Source organism: Meleagris gallopavo, unplaced genomic scaffold (genome assembly GCF_000146605.3).
Source record: "Meleagris gallopavo isolate NT-WF06-2002-E0010 breed Aviagen turkey brand Nicholas breeding stock unplaced genomic scaffold, Turkey_5.1 ChrUn_random_7180001839913, whole genome shotgun sequence".
NCBI lineage: Eukaryota > Metazoa > Chordata > Aves > Galliformes > Phasianidae > Meleagris > Meleagris gallopavo.
This window is the reverse complement of record NW_011109541.1, coordinates 80,511-98,907: the sequence shown is the minus strand read 5'-3', so window position 1 is coordinate 98,907 and position 18,397 is coordinate 80,511. Positions and strand designations below refer to the sequence as shown.

The 18,397-nt window shown below is 45.2% G+C and overlaps 1 protein-coding gene across 1 annotated transcript in view; it reads right to left on the bottom strand.

Moving 5' to 3' along the window:
* Positions 1–658: 658 nt before the first annotated feature.
* The window catches only part of A2M (alpha-2-macroglobulin), a 28,528-nt gene continuing 10,789 nt past the window's right edge, over positions 659–18,397 (bottom strand). Inside the window, exons 14-36 of the mRNA XM_010726578.3 lie at positions 17,837–17,979; positions 16,157–16,306; positions 15,341–15,511; positions 14,594–14,735; positions 13,876–13,984; positions 13,342–13,570; positions 12,948–13,074; positions 12,190–12,311; positions 10,454–10,505; positions 9,620–9,703; positions 9,030–9,206; positions 8,478–8,562; positions 7,183–7,339; positions 6,786–6,860; positions 5,890–6,055; positions 4,755–4,978; positions 3,982–4,200; positions 3,563–3,690; positions 3,127–3,217; positions 2,290–2,358; positions 1,780–1,882; positions 1,570–1,611; positions 659–828 (exon numbers count right to left, since the gene is read on the bottom strand). Of these exons, the coding sequence (XP_010724880.1) occupies positions 803–828; positions 1,570–1,611; positions 1,780–1,882; positions 2,290–2,358; positions 3,127–3,217; positions 3,563–3,690; positions 3,982–4,200; positions 4,755–4,978; positions 5,890–6,055; positions 6,786–6,860; positions 7,183–7,339; positions 8,478–8,562; positions 9,030–9,206; positions 9,620–9,703; positions 10,454–10,505; positions 12,190–12,311; positions 12,948–13,074; positions 13,342–13,570; positions 13,876–13,984; positions 14,594–14,735; positions 15,341–15,511; positions 16,157–16,306; positions 17,837–17,979 (2,891 nt within the window). The 3' untranslated portion in view covers positions 659–802. The remainder of the gene's footprint in view (positions 829–1,569; positions 1,612–1,779; positions 1,883–2,289; positions 2,359–3,126; positions 3,218–3,562; positions 3,691–3,981; positions 4,201–4,754; positions 4,979–5,889; positions 6,056–6,785; positions 6,861–7,182; positions 7,340–8,477; positions 8,563–9,029; positions 9,207–9,619; positions 9,704–10,453; positions 10,506–12,189; positions 12,312–12,947; positions 13,075–13,341; positions 13,571–13,875; positions 13,985–14,593; positions 14,736–15,340; positions 15,512–16,156; positions 16,307–17,836; positions 17,980–18,397) is intronic.

Sequence of the window (18,397 nt, the reverse complement as noted above, 5' to 3'; positions counted from 1 at the left end):
CCCACTACTATGCCCTGGTGAGGCTGTATCTGGAGTACTGTGTTCTATTCTGGGCTCTGTAAACAGAAGCTTTACTGGAACACCTAGGTCCTTCTCCTTTCCAGCAGGTGATCCCCTAACCTGGTTATTCCCATATGTTGTACTTGATTGTAATTCCAAATAATGATGCTGTTGAGTTTGCAGTTCCTCTCTGATTTCACTTCAGCTGTTTAGAAACCAGCAGACAATGCCTTCAGAACCAGACTTTCCTTCACAGGTCTTCCTTCCATTTCTCTCTGGTCTGCTCTGAAAAACCAGAATGAACAAGTTTTATGCTGTCCTCCTATTGCACAGAACCCATTTCACTGTGGAATGAGAGTAGGAATATGAAGAGAGGCTCATGTCCAGCAATTAATTATATCGCAGAAAACACCTGCATTTATAGGCAGGGAGATGATGCACAATGGATCAGGCAGAATTCCCATTCCTCCTAGAGAACCGGCAAGCAAGACAACACACCTCCTCACTGCCAAAAGTTGTCTACCTTCTGGTATTCCCAAGGACTTGCCAAACACCGTGTTGGTGTGGATGGCTCTATCTAAATCTCAGAGCACTTCACTGCAATGTGGATGAGAAGAGACACGAGAAATGCTAACAGAAAAATAAGGCCAGAGGCGGATGGGGAGAATCAAGACTTTATTTATTTTTATTGTATTGCTTTGTTTTTGGTGTTGGTTACACGTAACATTTTAGAGGGCTCGTTAAGGAAGACTACTAACGGCAGAAACAAGTCAGCTGATCCATCAGGGCACAGATGTATTCTTCAGGCATTTCCCTGTTCAGCTTTGGCTGGAGGTGGGGAAAGGACAGAGTGAGAGAGAATTCCTGGTGAAGCAATACCCAGAACCCCAGACAACTTCTCTGCATTCTGTGGTAGCCCCTTTTGTGCCATGTCAGCTTAAACCCTGTTAAAATCTGCGAACCTACAACACCTAAAATTGCCATGTTGCAGAAGGACAACATATTGGGAATGGCTGGACATGTTCATTATATCCATACTACAGAGAAGGAAGGAGAGGCATGAGCTATCACAGTAAATGTTGTCTCGTGGCACCTGGATTTCCCACAGATCAGAAAAAATAACCCAGGGCAAAGCTTGAAATTCACTGAAGACATGTGAACATTTCACCAAGGTGGCTGGGAGACAATTCCTCAATGCACTTCTGTATCTGCAGCATGGTGAAAGTGGCCTTGAAAAAGGTAGATATGCAAAGACTGAGCATGGTGCTCCATCCCAAGGAAGACTTCAGTCTCATTTGTACAATGTGAAACACACACAGGAAAAGACAAGTGCCTCTGTCCGACTTAAGGCAATAACGCTGAGATTCACAGTCTCAGTGAATAAAATGAAATATAACATGGGGTGGCCAGCATTATTTTCCCCCTCTGTAGTACGGTATGACTCAAGCCTGCTGTAGGCATGGTAAAGACAAGCTCAGAGACTTGTTGTAGGCAGAGGAAACCTAAGGTCTGCAGAAGACTTCCATTCAAAATAATTTGCAATAGTCTATTTGTTCTTATGTACCCTACCTGTGGTGCAGGGAGCACTGTACTCCTGTATGGCAAACTCATCTGAAAAACAGAAGGGAAGAGAGAGAGCAGGGCTGTCAGAGGTCCCTCTCCCAGGAATGCAGAGGGACAAGAGCCAGGGACAGCTGTGGGTTTCCATTGCTCCCAGACACGTCCATGAATCCAGCTCCCCACAGTCACTCACCGGGACACCCTCAGCCCCACACTTACCTGTCTCATAGTAATCATACACTTTCACCTGAGCTGGCTTCAGGCGCTGCACAGGGATGTCCTGCTCCACCGTGAAGGAGAAGCTCAAGGTCATGTTGCTCAGCTGGGAAAAGGAAGTGGTGGAGGATCAGTGTCTGCTTTCTGTCTGCTCTGGGCTCTCCTGCTGCCTCCTCATTGAACTCTTCCCACTAGTGCCCTGGGCTCTGGGTGTGTGAGCGTGTCTCTCAGCAAGCCTGGCTGAGGGACAAGGGGAAACCCCGGGGCCTTTCCCCACACTTGGGGGAGCTCGTGTCTGGTGGGCAGGTGTAGGCTGATCCGTATGCAGGCCCAGAGGGAAAACCTGCTGAGGGCTGTGAGGAAGGCACCAGTAAATTCTGAGGTCAGCAAAAGTCAGTTCATTCCTACTTTTATCAGATCCAGTTTTGAGACCCATGTCTTTTGCCTTGGGTGGCCAAATGTCCCCAAGGCTTGTGTTTTTCTTTCCCATTCTAGCCCCAAACAGAGACTCACCTTTTCCAGATACACTAAGACATGGTTGGTACTGAACTCTGTACGTTCAATAACTTGGTGGTGTGCCAGCTGAAGAAAGAAGACCAAATTGTTATTGAATTGAGGGTGGTCTCCCTGTGCTGTTTTCACAGCCCTATGAATGGGACACACTATGGATAAAGCACTAGGAGTGCTGACAGCAGTGACTAGGCCTGCGTTGTGGAACTGACTTCTTGGTGCGCCATTAGGCATTAATGGTCCCCAGATCTTCCCTTCACCAGCCTGGCAGATTAAGTACTAAGCAGCTCCAGCAGGGACTGATCACTGGTCCAAACACAGCAAAGAGAGGATTCAATGACAATACATTCTTTCAGGCTTGCTAGTTCTGCAGTATCTTATAATCTCTGCTCTTTTCCAGGGCAACACACTTGCTCAACATCTCACAAAGGGACCTGAGGCTTAAACAATTACAAGACAAGCTATAAACTATACGGTAAGGTCAGCAGAAGGAAAAAGAAACCAGTATTGCTTTTGAATGTGATACACACGGACAATGTTTTCAGCAACTCAGAGATAACCCATCACCTGTCCAAAGAGAAAAAAAAAGACATAGTCTGTTTTACACAGATTGATCATGTAGTACTGGCTTCCAGCCAGGTGTGAAAAGAAAAATACTGTACACACATCATGTGTGTAGATGACAATGGCAGGATCAAGATGATGTCAATCCTACAGCCCCCTAGTAAGCCACAGACACCTGGAACATGTCTTAAAAATAAAGGAGAAACTGAATGTGGCCCAGGTGATAAAATGAAAGGGGCAGATATCCTCAGACAAACAATTCACGTGGGTTCCTACCTTCCTTACTGAGGACTTGACAGGGATGAATCCCGACAGCATTTTCACATCGATAATCACCATGTTGGAGACACTGCGCTCACCCGTGTAACTAAGGGAATCAAGCCACAGAGATTCAGAGCACATCACATCAAAGCTGGGGCACTTCCACTTTTTCTGTAACACTTGACACCTCACCACTTCCTGTCAATCCAACACTTTCTTCTCCAGCCTAGTCACCTGTGCCGCCCCTCAGCAGCCCAGCGCTTTGCTCCCTGCACAGCTTATCCCCTACAGGACATCTCTTGCCTCCACAGCCTCTCCTCCCAGCCCAGCTGCTTCCAGCCCACCGTCCGGGGGGCTGCTCTGCCCCTTCCAGACTGGCTCACCCTGCACCACCAGACCTCCTCCAGCTCCCTCGGCTACTCAGGAGGGCTCAAACCAAACACACGCTTACCTGACTTTTATGCCTATGTCAAAGACCTTGTCAGCCTTGGAGTTCTCACATGTCTCTGGGCTCGTGTGTACATGCAGCAGGAAGGGCGCGCTCTCCTGCTTGGGCTGCACGTTGTACCTCAGGCTTGTCTACGGGAGAGCCAGCAGCCGTGTGTGTGCATGATCAATGCTTGAAAGAGATCATTGTCTGCCAGCCCAGCTCTCTCCCTTCCCCATTCTCACAGCTCCCCAGCACTCATGGCACTTTCCCTCTTTCCCTCCCTCTCTGTTCTCCACACAGCTCTACTCTCCTCCGGCTTCTCCCAGAGCTTTCTTTCCCTTGCACTTCTCCCCCTCTCCCTTATCCCTTCTGCCCTCCTCCTCGCTCCTGCCTGAGAAAGGGCTCCCCTCCCAGGACGGCACTTTCCCCATCACCCTCACCTGCAGGTAGACGCATCCTTTGCCAGACACCTCTACGCTGTACTCCCCTGGCACCTGGGGCAGGGGCACGTGCTGGAGCAGCAGCCGGTTTGAGGGATCCACGTGGAAGTCTTGCTGGAAGTCCCCTCCAGATTGCAGGCTCACTTTGGAAGCTTCTCCGCTCTTGGCATAGGTGGAAACTCCGTACAAGGAGAGGGCTTGCAGAGCCACAACTGTGTCCTGCAAGAGCCAGGTCCGACACCCATGGCCGGGTTAGCCCTGTTAGCCGTTCCACATCCTGTTCTCCCACAGCCCACCCTTTGCTGTCAGCAGGCACCCTCTCCTCCATTCTTCACTTTCTCTGGTCTTAAGTGAGAAGCTGAGAGGGAAGGATCAGCTTTTGCAGGCTTCCATTCTCTTCCCGTGTCCTCTGCACAGCAGTCACATATTCCTGAACTTCCCGTGGTGAAGCTCTGTGTTCTCCCCGGGGAAAAGCAGCAACTGCATACACACGCAAACTGTGGTGGGAGCTCCAAACTGCAGTGTCATTTGTGTCACTAGCATTCTCACCCACTGGCTCAAATAAACCGGGTCATTAATCAACATATCAGTCATTCCCTGCAGTGCTACCTGACATACTAGCCTCTGGCCTCTCGGGAACTTGGTGGCTGTGGCAGATGCTAATACTGGGGGGTACAGTTCCCACCTGGCTTAACCTTACTGTGCTCCACCTTGGTCTCTGGCACTCTCCTGATATTGATACGGGAGGTCACAGGAGGGAAACTGCTGCTTACCTGGGTGGAGGAGAAGCCTCCGTTGGGATTCTGCTGACCAATGATCCACTTTACGATAAGAGATGCAAGTGACAGCTCCTCCTGCGAAGGTGCTGGCTGCGTGGTGAGGTGAGCAAGGAGCACGTAGGCTGTCATCTCCACTTCAGCAGAGGGAGCTTTATAGCGGTAGTACGGGAGATCAGCCTCTGGCTCTTTCCCAGGCCGCTGCCAGTGAACAGATCCATCTTCACAGGAGGCAGGGTACATGTAGAGAAGACAGCAAGGAATTAGTAGCAGTTTCTTGCAAAGGAGTTACTGACCTGCTGCCAGTGGGGAGGAGAGAGCCCCCAGCATGTACCTGTCCTATAGGATGAAATGGGAAGGGTTAGATAGCCCCACACTCGATGCATGTTAACAACTAGTCTAGGAGTGCCAAGGCCTGGTTCTTGGGCCTGGATGCCACTTTCACTTAAACTCCAGATTGACAGACACATTTACAGGTTTGGACACCTAAAGGAGACAGAGACCTAAGAAGAGCACCAGGCTGGCACACTGCCCCTTTTGAGAAGTGGTACTTCCTTCGCAACCCTGCTAGACAATATTTGGGCAAACGGACCATCCAGGCTGACTTTACCAGAATGGTTCTGAGTCTTGATACAGTTTCCTGGAAGACTCAGTGCTTACGCTAGGACCTCTGAAATGACCCATTCGTCTTCTGTCTCAGCACTTCCATCTCTTCTCTGATGTATCATCCCTCACACTGTGAGGGGTAAGCTTTGTTCTGTGTTGAGCGTGTCTGCTGGAAGGAAGGAGCGGCTATAAACATTGCTAAGACTTTGTTAAAGCAGTGCCTGGTATGACAGGAGGAGTAGACTGACGTGAGGCGTTAGCAGAGCCACCCTTTTGTTCATCACCAATGGGAATGGTAAGCGGTGCCTTCAGATGAATCCCTCAGAACAGAGGGTAGGACTGGGCACCCACAGGGAGCTGTCAAAAACACAACCACACTGCACAAGCATTTCCTCTCCCTACACCTTTCCCCATCCACAGAAGCCATTCCATGCTCCCATTTCCCCACCAACAAAAGCCATTTTATCAGACATAGAGATAAGACCTGTGGGATGGAAGAAAGCAATGTCCCACCAAGAGCGCTCACCCTTTTTGACGGCTTCCTTTTCAAGTGAGACAAGGAACGCCTTCCGCTTCTCCTCCTTCCCTGCCAGGGCAAAGGCATATGCCAGCAGTGCCTTGGTGTACACGTGGTTTTCTTTCTCATTTCCTGCCGTTTCCAGGCAGAACAGAGCATTACGCACCACCGAATGCTGGGGAGATGGAGACATTAAGAGCAGGCAGCAAGCGTCGTACTGAAGTCCATCTTAGAACAACAGGGACTGTATGGGACCCATGGACCCTTTTCAACCCTACCACACTGTCTGCTATATATTGTACCACTGTGTTTTCCTTTCCCTCCAGCTCTGCTTCCTTATGTGACATAGGAGTAACCAAAGAGTGTTCTTTATTTTGTACCTTTCTTTTCTCTGAAATATCTTGTTACAATGATTTTTGCAAGCAGTTCAGTGATTTTGGATATTGAAAGTTTGAAGCAAGGTCCAATTCTTCTGCCTGTGGAAGTATTCACTGCCTGACTTACTCTGCACGGTGCATTGCATCAACACCGTAAGCCCATACAAGTCGTCTAACAAACACGTACAATTCTGACACAAAAGGAGTTTTTCTTATGGATGTAAAAAACCTATCTTGGTCATTTCTGAAATTTAAATATTATTTAACTCACTGTTAATCCACGGAGTACTCTTCAAAATGAGCAAAAGCAAGATACCCCAGAAAAGAACTTAGAGGAAGACGCAGTAAAATGTTTGTGTAAGAGACAGTATTGGACAGGAGAGGAAAGTGGAGAAAAAGCGTCAGTCCGTCTTGGACTTGAAAAGAAAGAAAGTGTATCCAGATAGAATTTCTTCTTTCAAAATATAAAGGGGCCTAATTATCTACAGGAGGCTAGTGGGGCAGGTTAGTACCATCTGTGACACATACAGTTACAGGCAGAGGAATCTCCAGCAGTGCAATAGTGATGTAGGCTGTCAGTGTTACTTCATCGTTCACTCCGCCCTGCAGGGAAACATAAAATTAGATGCTTACTCCACATATCTTCTCATATTCATTTTTCTACCATTTCTGTGGGTATACTTTATTCTGTACTGTAGACCCTTAGCTCGTGTCCTCCCCACTGATGCTCATATTGTGCCGTTTATGGTTCGCCGCCTTCTCCTTCTTGTCATGGCAGTTACACAAAACGGCCTCTGGCTCCTTAGTCCTTGACATTGATATGGGAATTCCCCATGGGCCTGTGTGCTCAAGAAGCTCAGCTGCACCCATCTGATTTGGAGTCAAGTGCCAGCCTCACTAAGAACCAGCTAGGCAGACATGCTACCTTCATGGCATTGTTCAGGAGCATCCCAGAACTGCGGAAGCAGCCATTCTCCTTCTGATTTTGACTGAGCCAGATCAAAGCATCCTGGATGTGCTTTTCATCTATGAAGATGTAAGACCGGGCCTGGGCAAAGGACTTCAGGACAAAGGCTGTGAGCCTGTAAGGGAGATAGAACAGTGAGAAGGCTTGTGCAGGCCTGCTATCCATCCCAGGTGACAGAGCACATGTGCACTTCACTTGTCTGGAAGAAGGAAAAGAGGCTTGGGGATCTGTAGGTCAATTAGTCAGACAAGAAGTACACCTTCACCTCAAAGAATCTGCCAAAAACCTGCTTCTTGCCTTGGTTTCTTCTCTGCCTCTTGGCCCATATAAGCCTATGATCCTGTTGCATTGAGGCTACTGTTTTGAGGACTTCAGATTGTTAATGTGTATCCAAACAAATGTCTTTGGAAAAAAAATAGAGCATTGCATGCCAATTAGCTCAACACCTGTATGAGAGTAATAATCAGAATAACAAGAAAGAATCAATCCATAGAAGCTTATGGTCTGCTGGCAGGACTCTCTCTCCAGATAGCCACGTCTCAGGGGCTTCCCAGAATTCTCCACATATGTCAGTAAAACCGTGGACAAAGTATAACATTTAGAAGAGCTTTTACAAAGCAGTTACGGGAAAAAAAAAACTAGGCATGTAGAGAGGCCAGTTACTCCCAGGGCACAAGTACTGCTTCAGAGACCAAAAGCAAGGTGATGAAATCATCCATTCTTACCCTTACCTAAAGCTAAAAATGCACAGTAATAATATGCTGGAGTAACTCGAGCTCTGCAGTAAATCACACTGGCAACAAACCTCTCCTCCAGACTGTCTTTTGTTTAGTAACAAACACATTTGGAAGATAACCATACAGCACTGCTTTTGGATTGTCGTCCTTTAGGAAAATACCTTTCCCAGCAGTTCTCAGCAGATCCTACTCTAGAAGAGCTGCCACTGCAACTCTTCAGCTTTCTTCATTTGGGATGTGAAATCCCTTCTCCCTTCTTTCCCAGTTTGTTTTTGTCTGTCTTTCTTGTCCATCATAGTCCTCATAGCTGCAAGGTGGGAGGAGATGCTTCATCTACATAAGTGGCTGATGCAGCCTCTTTCCTCACTTAAGAGGCAGCACAGGGCCCACAGCAGCTCTGAGAAGTCCATTGGTCTACAACTACATTTCTTATTTACCATCGGGTGGTATTTGTCATAGCTTTGTAGCTGAGAAAGAGAGCATATGGAGGAGGAACAGACAACACTGAAATCTCACCAGGTGTTCCCCAGTTGGCCATAACGTGGTCCAAAGGTACTGTAAGAGCCATCTGGGTGCTTGTAGTTCATCTGCCTCTGATAACCTGCAGAGTTAAAAAAAAGTTAAAGCAATATTCAGAGAATGTCTGCTGAGAAGAGAAAAGCAGCTTTATCAGCGACAGTAAAACAGAGAAACAGGTTAGTCCCATCCTAGCAAATACAACCCCACCTCCATATACTGCTTATACTGCAAGAGATGCAGTATCTGCCTTTCTTCAGAAGGCGGGCAGGACACATTAACAACAAGGGACAAGCCACTGCAGCAGGTCAACTGGTACCAGTGCACTGTTCTGTTAAGGAGCAGAGCAAAGTGGGTGAAATGACTAGGTACTTTAATGCATAAGAAACAGAATAGAAAAAAAGACATGGAAGGGACTTCCCTGGCATACAGAAGAGACCATCTGAGTAAGAGACAAGCCTGTCTTTCCATATCTGGCCAGCATTTGACAGAAGCAAGCCAGACATGTTCTGAAAAAGTTCAGAGCAGAAGCAAAAGTCGCGTTCAACTCACCGCTCACTAAGTATCCAATGGCCTTGGATTTGACCTCCTCACTCAGCTGTCCGGTCTTGTTCAGATAGTCCAGGACATAGATGTTGGGTGCAAACAATACCATGTTCTGTTCACCACAACCAAATGGCATCTGGAGTAGCTGGTGCAGGTTCTGCATGGCGGTGCCCATGAGATCACCTAAGGAACAGGGAATACAAGAGGGATATTAATGAAATTCGGTGTGAGCTGCCAAAATCAGAGAGATCTAAAGAAAAACAGAAGGAGGAGGTGGCAGAAGAAAAATCTGTACTGATAACAATCCTAGAATGAAACATAGAGCAACAACAGAGAAAAAAAAAGGAGGGTAATAAGTCAACAGATAGGTCACTAGTAGAGAAACCCAAACAGAATGAGATGCAGAAAGAGCAACAAACAGAACAGAATTGAAAGGGAAAGCACTTGAGACAGAAGAGAGGAAAGGCAAGAATGAAGTGCGCTTGGAACCAGGAGAAGAATCTGTGTGAGAGCTAGGAGGCAAACACGGTCATGCAGATGGGCAGAAACAGCACGTTTCTTCCTCCCAGCAGATCCTTCCCAGGCAGATCACTCACCCAGCACTGAGAAATATGCTCTGCCTGAGTCTTGTACCACATTTGAGGGAAGCAACAGAGAAAACTTCTCTTTCACAGACTCTCCTGAGAGAAACAAGAAGAAACAGCTTCAGTGTAGTCCCAAGCTTAATGGAAGGCACAGGGCCTTCATCAGAAAAGTTTCCTCTTCCCTTCATCCCTTGCTATAAATAAGATGTCTCTGGGCCCCAAGTGAAGGGTCCTGTTCTGATTATCTAGAATCATACAAGTGTCTGAGTTGGAAGGGATCTTTAAAGGTCATTTAGTCCAACTCCCCTGCAACGAATAGGAACACCTACAGCTCTACCAGGTCGCTCAGAGTCTGGTCTAGGCTGACCTTGAATGTCTCCAGGAACGGGGCATACACCACACCTTTCTGGGCAGCTGTGCCATCATAGGAAGGCCATAGAAGATGGTCAGCAAAACTAGTAATACTACAAGTACTACTAAAATATACTAAAAATAATTGTCGTAAGCTATATTTCACACAATGAAAAATGAATTAAAATAAAAAAAATGCAAGTGGTACAAGCACAAACTTCCCCATTTGTATATTTTACGGATTACAGAACTCATTCGCTAGCTGTTCATGTTAGACTCTCCCAGCAACATCTGGCGTGAATAAGTTTTGAAGAAATTTGAATAACATAGCAATTTACTCAGAGAACGACATCTTGTCTCATTACCCCTTATAACCATTTGTAAAATATCAGTCAATCTGGGAAACGTTAGAGGCAGCGCTGTCTTCTTCCTCCAAGCGTGTCCCACTCATCACCCACACGAAAACAAATGGAGGGCAGGGAGGGAGGGCCTTACCTTTCAAACAGAGCACAGAGTTCTGAACAGTTTCCTTCTCAACTCCTTCAGGCTTGGGTGGAATGAAAGAAAATAAGAGAGGTGAGAAGTTATTGAGAAGGAAATACAGACAGAGGGATGCCTAACAAGGAAAGAGGAATAAGTAAGTGAAAAGTGAATGAACTGGAGAAGGAGAAGGAGTCACAAGCACACCCTGTAATATAAAGAAAGAACTCTGAAATACGAATCCAAGTAAAACACTCATAATCCTAAATTACTGGAAAGAACAGGAAAAGGAGAGCAACAGCACTGCAGGACTACCACGTGGGTGACCTGCAACTACTGTATGCAGTGAGGCTCCTGCATCCTTGTAACAAAAGGGCTGCAGCATTACAGTGAGTGCTTTTGTTAGCAAAAGTTCATAGCACCTCTAGAGGGCCGCTCAGAAGTCGTCTGCAGTGCTATTGATCGTAAGTTGAAGACACTTGAGGAAAAACATCTGTTGAGAATAGAAAGGGAAAATGGGCACTCTAATATCTGCTGATGCAATTGATGCAACACAGGCAAGAATTAGGGTGTTTTACGAGAAAAGTTGAGAACATCGCGTACTTCTGTCAAGTTACAGCACTCGGCATAATAATCCATGAGGGCTGCTCCAAAAGTAGTGCCTCCTATTTCATAATGTTGGCCCGCGATGTCAGGATGTTGGTGGTATGGCAGTAGGGGCTGAATTTTCCCACCAGTATTCCATTATATTTCGTTGCCATGCAACAGATGGCTACGGTGAAGCAATGTGAAACATGACATCTGACATGGAAGTGCATACGAAGAAAAGGTGTACATCTGAACAGAAAAAATTGCACCCACTGACATTCAATGGTTCTTGCAGAACATTTATGGAGACCAAGCAGTGGATCTACCACCCACCACCTCACTGCGCCAACATTTCAGCAAGACTTTTACAAGCGTGGAATGCAGGCAAGATTTTTATAAGTGCTGAATGCGCTTAATCGCTGGCAAAAATGCACAGCTACTGGTGGTGACTATGTTGAAAAATAGTATTTTGTAGCTGAGCATTTGCTCTATCAGACTGTGTTATTGTTCCTTCATGCCTGTTGTAGTTTCCATGAAATTAAACAGGAGGCATTAGTCTTGGAACAATCTACATAGCATTTTCCTATAATAAACTATACAGAACTGCCACAAAACGTTTCATTCCATACCGCCTAGTACCAGCCATGGAAAACAGATAAGCTGTAAAACTGTAACATGTTCTCACAGACTGTTATAATATTTAGAGTTTGGAAGGGGGACTTTTATTCAGACATCTAACTCCCACAGGTACTTTGAACTCCCCACCTTCACCCTGGTGCCAGACCAAAGGTGTGTAACACTCAGCATAACAGGCAGTTTGCTTGGCTACTCGACTAGCAGAGAGACAGCACGCACTGACGGGCGAACCTATTGGGTAAAGCTGTAAAGACGGCGTACTTAAACAGGAGGTAACATGAAGCAGATATAGGAAAGGGTGAATTGGACTAGGAGTCCTTTTACGGTAGAGGATGGGGAAGTTTTAAAATACAGAGTAGAAGGAGACGCACTGCACAGCTGTTAGCCTGCAGACTTTATGCATTCTTGCCAAGTATAATGGAAGACCACAGTATCAATGACACTGTGTGCTCTATCACCCAGAGCTCTGTTAAATGTGTCTAGCTTGTGAGTCAGCTTCAGCCTTCTCCTACCCACAGCCCGCATACCTCCACCAGCAGCTGCCTGATGACCGTGTCCTTCCGCCCTTTCTCAGGGGTCTCCACTATGGTGTTTCTGCACGGCTGCTGGTTCTGCAGTGCCTCCGTGCTCACCAAGAACTCCACCAGCCCTGGAGGAAACAAGTCAGTCAGTCCTGCCTAGCAGCACCATGCAGCAGGAGCTGCTGCCATTTCTGGGAGTTTTCAGCCTAGGGGCCCATCACAGACGGGCCCAGCTTCTTTCCCACGGAAGCTTAGCTATCCATATCAGAATGAATCCTGGAGCAAGTGAGCTGCACTGCCATTGAAAGGTGACTCTGTTTTGGCGCTTTTATTCACCAGAACTTAAGAGCACCATAGTGGTGGGACTCACCAGTCCCAAAGCTGTTTAGCAGTCTGCTACTCTGCATGCACACCATGACTGCCACCCCAACATGCAACAACAGCAAAAGCAAATGTGAGGGTCTCATAGGGCAATCGTCTAATCTGTGGGAGGGATGGATGGAGCTGACAAAATGTCCTTGCCAGACAGCCAGCAATGCCTATAGCTTCAGAAGATGTTGCCCAGGGGCTGTAAGATTTGATGATGTTTCTTTTAGTGCTAGATACGGCCTTGGAGTGTACCAGGCTTTACCTCCCGCTTAACCTCAGATGATACACACACTGCAGTATTTTCCAGGAAACTGTAGCTCTAACTTCAGATACCAAAATGGGAGAACAGCACAGAGAATTCCTTCCTGCAGTTTTCAGCATTCCTCGACTTTTACCTAGAGATTTGGGAGTCACCAGCCAAGCCACTGTTTTCCTCTCGTTCTCGCAGAGACAATAAGAGTCTTCCTCCTTTTCCACTGGAATAGCCAGAAATTGAGTAGACTGAGCCAGAATCACACTGACCTGCCATTTGTAGAGAGGTGTAATCAAGGAATGATCTTGAGAGAAAGGGAGAAGACAGAGTGCTAGGAAAAATTAGCAATTTCTTCTGTAGCAAAGGAGCAGGAAGCTGGAGTTGTATGTGGGCATTTCCAGCATGTTGAAGGTATAACATAAGAATTTCAGGGAGGAAGGGGTCTAAGGCTAGTCAGAGATAAGAAAGAAGGCTAGGTGTAGGCAAAGAGTATACAAGAAGGTACAGGTATGAAGAAGGATTTAAGTCTTCCTTACTCTGATGCAGGCTGTCAGGTAGTTGAAAACAGTGGCTTTCAGTGTGAAGGCCTCACCACGCACTACAGAGTAAGGTAGGGTGAGCTCTACAAAAAAAGGCTGGAAGGCTCTGAGGGACACTGTTGGTGACAGGCCAAAGCCTGTGTCTGGGGACATGCAGAATGCACTGGCTTTCCATTCAGTGATGGTGTCAGGGATGGTCACATCTAGTTCAGCATTTCCCTCAGAGCTGGTGAGGGACAGAGAAAAAGGATATAAGGGTGATTATCTATGATCTTCTGAACAGAAATTCCTTTGTGAATGAGGGGGCACAGTATTCACCATAGGGCACTCCACATTTTCTTCCGAACTCACTACTACAGTCTGGACAAACCTAACCGCAGCCAGAAGTAGTTCCTTTTCAAAGGATTGTCAAGTGATTTCTGCAAATAATTAAGGACTTATTTTCTTTTAAAAGGCTTGGAAAACAAGGGATTTATGTTTTCATCTCTTTTCATTATAAAAGTACGGAAGGAATCTGCCCAAATCACTCACCTTATAGATACTAAACTCCATATCCATGTTTCTGGGAAATACTTTCGTATTGTCTCTGTCACCTCTTCAGGAGTGCTGGATGTTGCATGGATTCTACTAGAATCTAGGGCTGATAATTCCAAACAAACAAGATCTACATCAGCATCGTGCCTTGCTCTAAGAAAGTGGCAGGCTACCTAACAATCAGAAGCTACACTGGTAGCACCAGTACCATGAACAGTGATCTTCAGGGTTTATTAGCAAGGCTAGCCCTTCATTATTACCCACTGGTCTCCAGCCAACCTCACAGTGTGTGGGACAGCATTTCATGAAGTAAAAGTGAGTAGCTTGGAGGAAGCAGCTGTTTCTGATATTGTGTGCTTGGCTCTGACAAAAGGAAGTAGAAATCCACCAAAACAGATGAAGTTTAAAAGTTCTTAACTAACTAATCATTTTTAATACTTTGGGCAAACTCATTTCTATATTTAGATAAAACTGTGTAGCTGGAGACCTGACATCTAACGTTGAGTTATGAAAGCTTGTCTGTAGGCCTTCACAACCCAGCAAAAGTGACATGCCCCACAAAGACATGCTGAAGTTGACATCTAAGGACCCACCACTTCAGTACTCCTTCTAAGATCTCAGCCCACAACCCCAGCTCTTATTTAAGTATTCACCCCAGAATACAGACAGGATCTCAGTTCATAACAGAAGTGATAGCTAGGCCCAGTTCCCTTACCACCTGTCCTCAGTGCATACATAGGTGCTCCAGCCAGGCCTTCACTTGCTATAATGCGACTTTGTGCAGGCATGTGACTCTCAGTGCTGCAATACCAAGGTTTCTTCACCTTGGAATTTGTGAAAACCTTTAAACCCATTTCCTATGGGAGAGAAACAGAACATGTTTCTGGGTATTCACTCCTATTGAGGTTTACACAGTAGATATATTGTTCATACTTCACTGCCTCAAAAGTAAAAATTGTATTGCCTGTGGATTGGAGCCTAAGATGACCCTCTCAGTCCTGGTCCTGAGTGGCTCAGAAATGCTAAAGGATAGATCTCTTGACTTTAGGATACTAGTTGCAGTCCGATTCCAGTCTAGGGCTCAGGATGAGCCAGGGATTAGATACGAAGTCTCTTCTCTGGATGGAAACATTTGTGACTACAGTGCTGCTCAAGGATATACTGATTTATTTGGGGTAACTGTAATAGTGCAGAATTTTTTAACTTGAGTTAGAACCTCAATTCAATCTAACCTCAAATTTTTTCACGTAAAAAGAAAACTTTGAGATTGATGAGTTCAAGTTAGGAACACAGCTGATAAGACAGGTGAAGCTTATAACTTTTACTTGCCTCTGGATAAAAATCAGTGTTTGACCACTGAGATTCACAAGTCCTTCCCTTATTATGTTGCATCATGCAACAGAAGGCATTCTTTCTCATTCCTTCTCCCATTCTACTCCCCAGCCTTACTAGAGGGCTATACCTTTAGAATGCTGTAAGTGTCATCTTCATTCATCTCCACTACTGGAGAATAGGTGATCCCATTCAGAATTATTTTCTTCAAGGGTACACAGTCTTCTAGGGGCTCCTCCAAGAGCACATCTGTACCATGGTGATAGTCATGCAGTTCCTTCACTGGCAGCAAGCTATATACCTGAGCAGAAAAAGCCAAGATATTTTGCATTTTTCAGTATCCACTGTCACAAAACACTGCTAAAGAATTTTGATGCAAGCATCATAACAATCAAATCCACACAGCCATTGTCCTCCCTGCAGTGGGTGCAATGGGAAACTATGAGTCTAAAAAGACACCTGAATTTGGAGATACCGACTCTTTTCTTATAAACAGCATGTTAGTCTGGTTATTACAGCTCAAATATATCAAAAATTACAGTGGCCGGCTCAGTTACTGTCCTTTTTACCTTTCCAGGTAAAGGGCATTTGTTGCTCAGCATAAGGGGAATAAACCCTCTGACATTCTAGATGCTACTCCAACAAAATATGTCCATGGCTGTAAAGAATACCTAAAAAATAAACATTAAACACAGGACAGCTTTTGGTTCCTGGACATGCAAAGCAGCCTCGTTAAGAGGGTTTCCCAGTTACCATACCTAGAGTCATGTAAAATCACTAACAAACAATTGCTGCTCAGTTCTCGGCTTTTTGCCTGCTGAAGGAAGATGAGAAGCTGCACAGGACAGCATTTCTGTGTCAGCACTAACAAGGTTTGTTCACTATTTCCACTGAGCTGCTCTTGCCCTGACCAGACTTTGAGATGCTACATAGGATAAGTACTTACCAAGCTGGGTGACAGATCAGCTTCAGGCTTCATGAGGAGGACACTCCTGTCCACAGCACGGACAGCACAAAGGGATTTTGGGGAGGCTCTGAACAGTAAATGAGTGTCAGAAGAAGGCAGGCCTTCAGAAGGAGAGAAGCTCAAGCCCACCTGCAGCCATAGGAAAAATTATGTTACAGATGCCCTAACATAGCAAGATACCAGTTGAGTGCATTAGTCCCAACCTTATGAATCCCACACACATCTGCACATGCAAACATCCATCCTGTGCTTCCGCATAAACAGGTTTCTTTCTCAAAGTGGTAGAGGAATGAGCCCTAGAAGTTCTTAGCAATTTAATTATCATAATTGTTTAAGATTGTTAAGGCATTTGGGGGTTTTACAGCCACTGTGAACATTGATATAATTCCACATAGTGGCTATATCTGTTCAGGCAGCTGGTCTTGAAAGAAATTCATTCTCTGTGCTGCATCCAGACATTGCCTGTGAGAATACAACATACCTGCAATGATCTTGGTTGGCAGATTCTCTCATAACATAAAAAACAGTGATGTCTTGGAGCAGTATTGTAATACGGACTGGCTGAAAATGATTCTGAAGAACTAGCTTGTTGTTGAGGCTAGCTAAATTAGTGTAGCTTCCCCAGAATCCAACTCATAACTCAAATGACCCCCTAGTAAACTCTGCTCTGCAAAGTTTTGCTAACTTAAGTTGCTTTCATCTTTATCTCACATGATTTTGCAATGACTGTCCTGCATAGATTTTTCAGTTCTCAGCAGTATGAAACCCTCCTGTGACATACACCAATCAAAATATTTTTAGAGTAAACATGTTCACTGAATAAACAGCACTAGCTGCCAGTCTCCCTCATGTCCCAGCTGGACCATGGCATGCCTTTTGCTGACACTCACCATCTCTCCCAAAGTGGTCTCAACTTTGAGAATGCAAAAACAATATTCTTAACGAAATGACCTAACAAGGAATCTAGCAAACTTGTTACTAGAAAAAAATGACTAACACAGAGATGGCCCAAAGACTGTCCTAGATAGAATGACATCAGCTTTGTATCCAGGCTGCTTTTGGAGAGGAAAGCAATACCTAAGCACATGTATTACTTGGTACTTGATGTCTGACCAGATATTAATACAGCATGTAAAGTGGCATCTAAAATATAAATAAAATTCATGTATCCAACATCCTACAGTGAAATCAATCTCAAGAACTCATTTAGCTTGGCTTTTAGTGAGACAAGGCACTGCCTTTAGCAGGGCCTTTCTATTATTTTTAAGTTATACTGAGCAACATAGAGCTGCTCATACATCACTTTACTATTCTGCATAAAGAATATTTGGGGCCATAAGAGGATCATGGTCCACATGTTCACAGGCAGCTTTATTTTTCTGCCCTCTTTCAGCTTTTTCAGTCTCACTAGTGCTATTAAAGTTCTCACCTCCACTTATTTAGAACAGAAATTACAAGATGACATATATAGGAGTTGAAAAATACTGTAAGTATTAGACATGCCTACTGGGTTTGGGCAGAGAAACCACCTACGACAATTGATTGGTGGCTTATTCGGTGTCAGTAAATCTAAATAAATGAGCTTGATCAGGCTAAATAAAAAAATATATAGTGGCCAGGCTATAGTGTAACTACTCTCTCAAACAAGTGGTCACTTACCTTATTGTTGAAACATTTTTCTATGTTGAACTTTGTTGAATCTGCAATCACTTCCCTGCTGGGGGTAACAGTATAGACAAGCACTTGGGCCACAGGAGCTAAGTCAGCTTCCACAGACAGCTGTAGTATGAAGACACCACTGACTAGCAAACAAAACAAGAGCAAAAAGTTGAAGTACAGGAAAACTCCTCTTGGATCAGCCAAATTTCCAAGTTTTCCTTCATGCTGAACTTCATCCTAGTGAAAATGAAACTATGATTCTAACTAGGATGAATTTGTTCTGAATTTGTTCTCACAGAGATAAGTAAGTCTCAGTGTCTGATTATATAAGCAAGCTGAACTTTAGTTCAGATTCTAAAAACAGACCACCAGACTGTGTCTCCTCCGTGCACTGGAGTCCCAGAAATACATTGTTAATAAAAAGAGAAGTGGCACAAAGGCTAAAACAAATCTATGCAAAAACCGAGTAAACAGAAAAGAAAGTTCGAACTCTTCCAACAGCACAGAGAAGTGGATCCCTGCATTCCCCAAGGAGGTAGGTTGTGTGTCTGCCACAGTTGC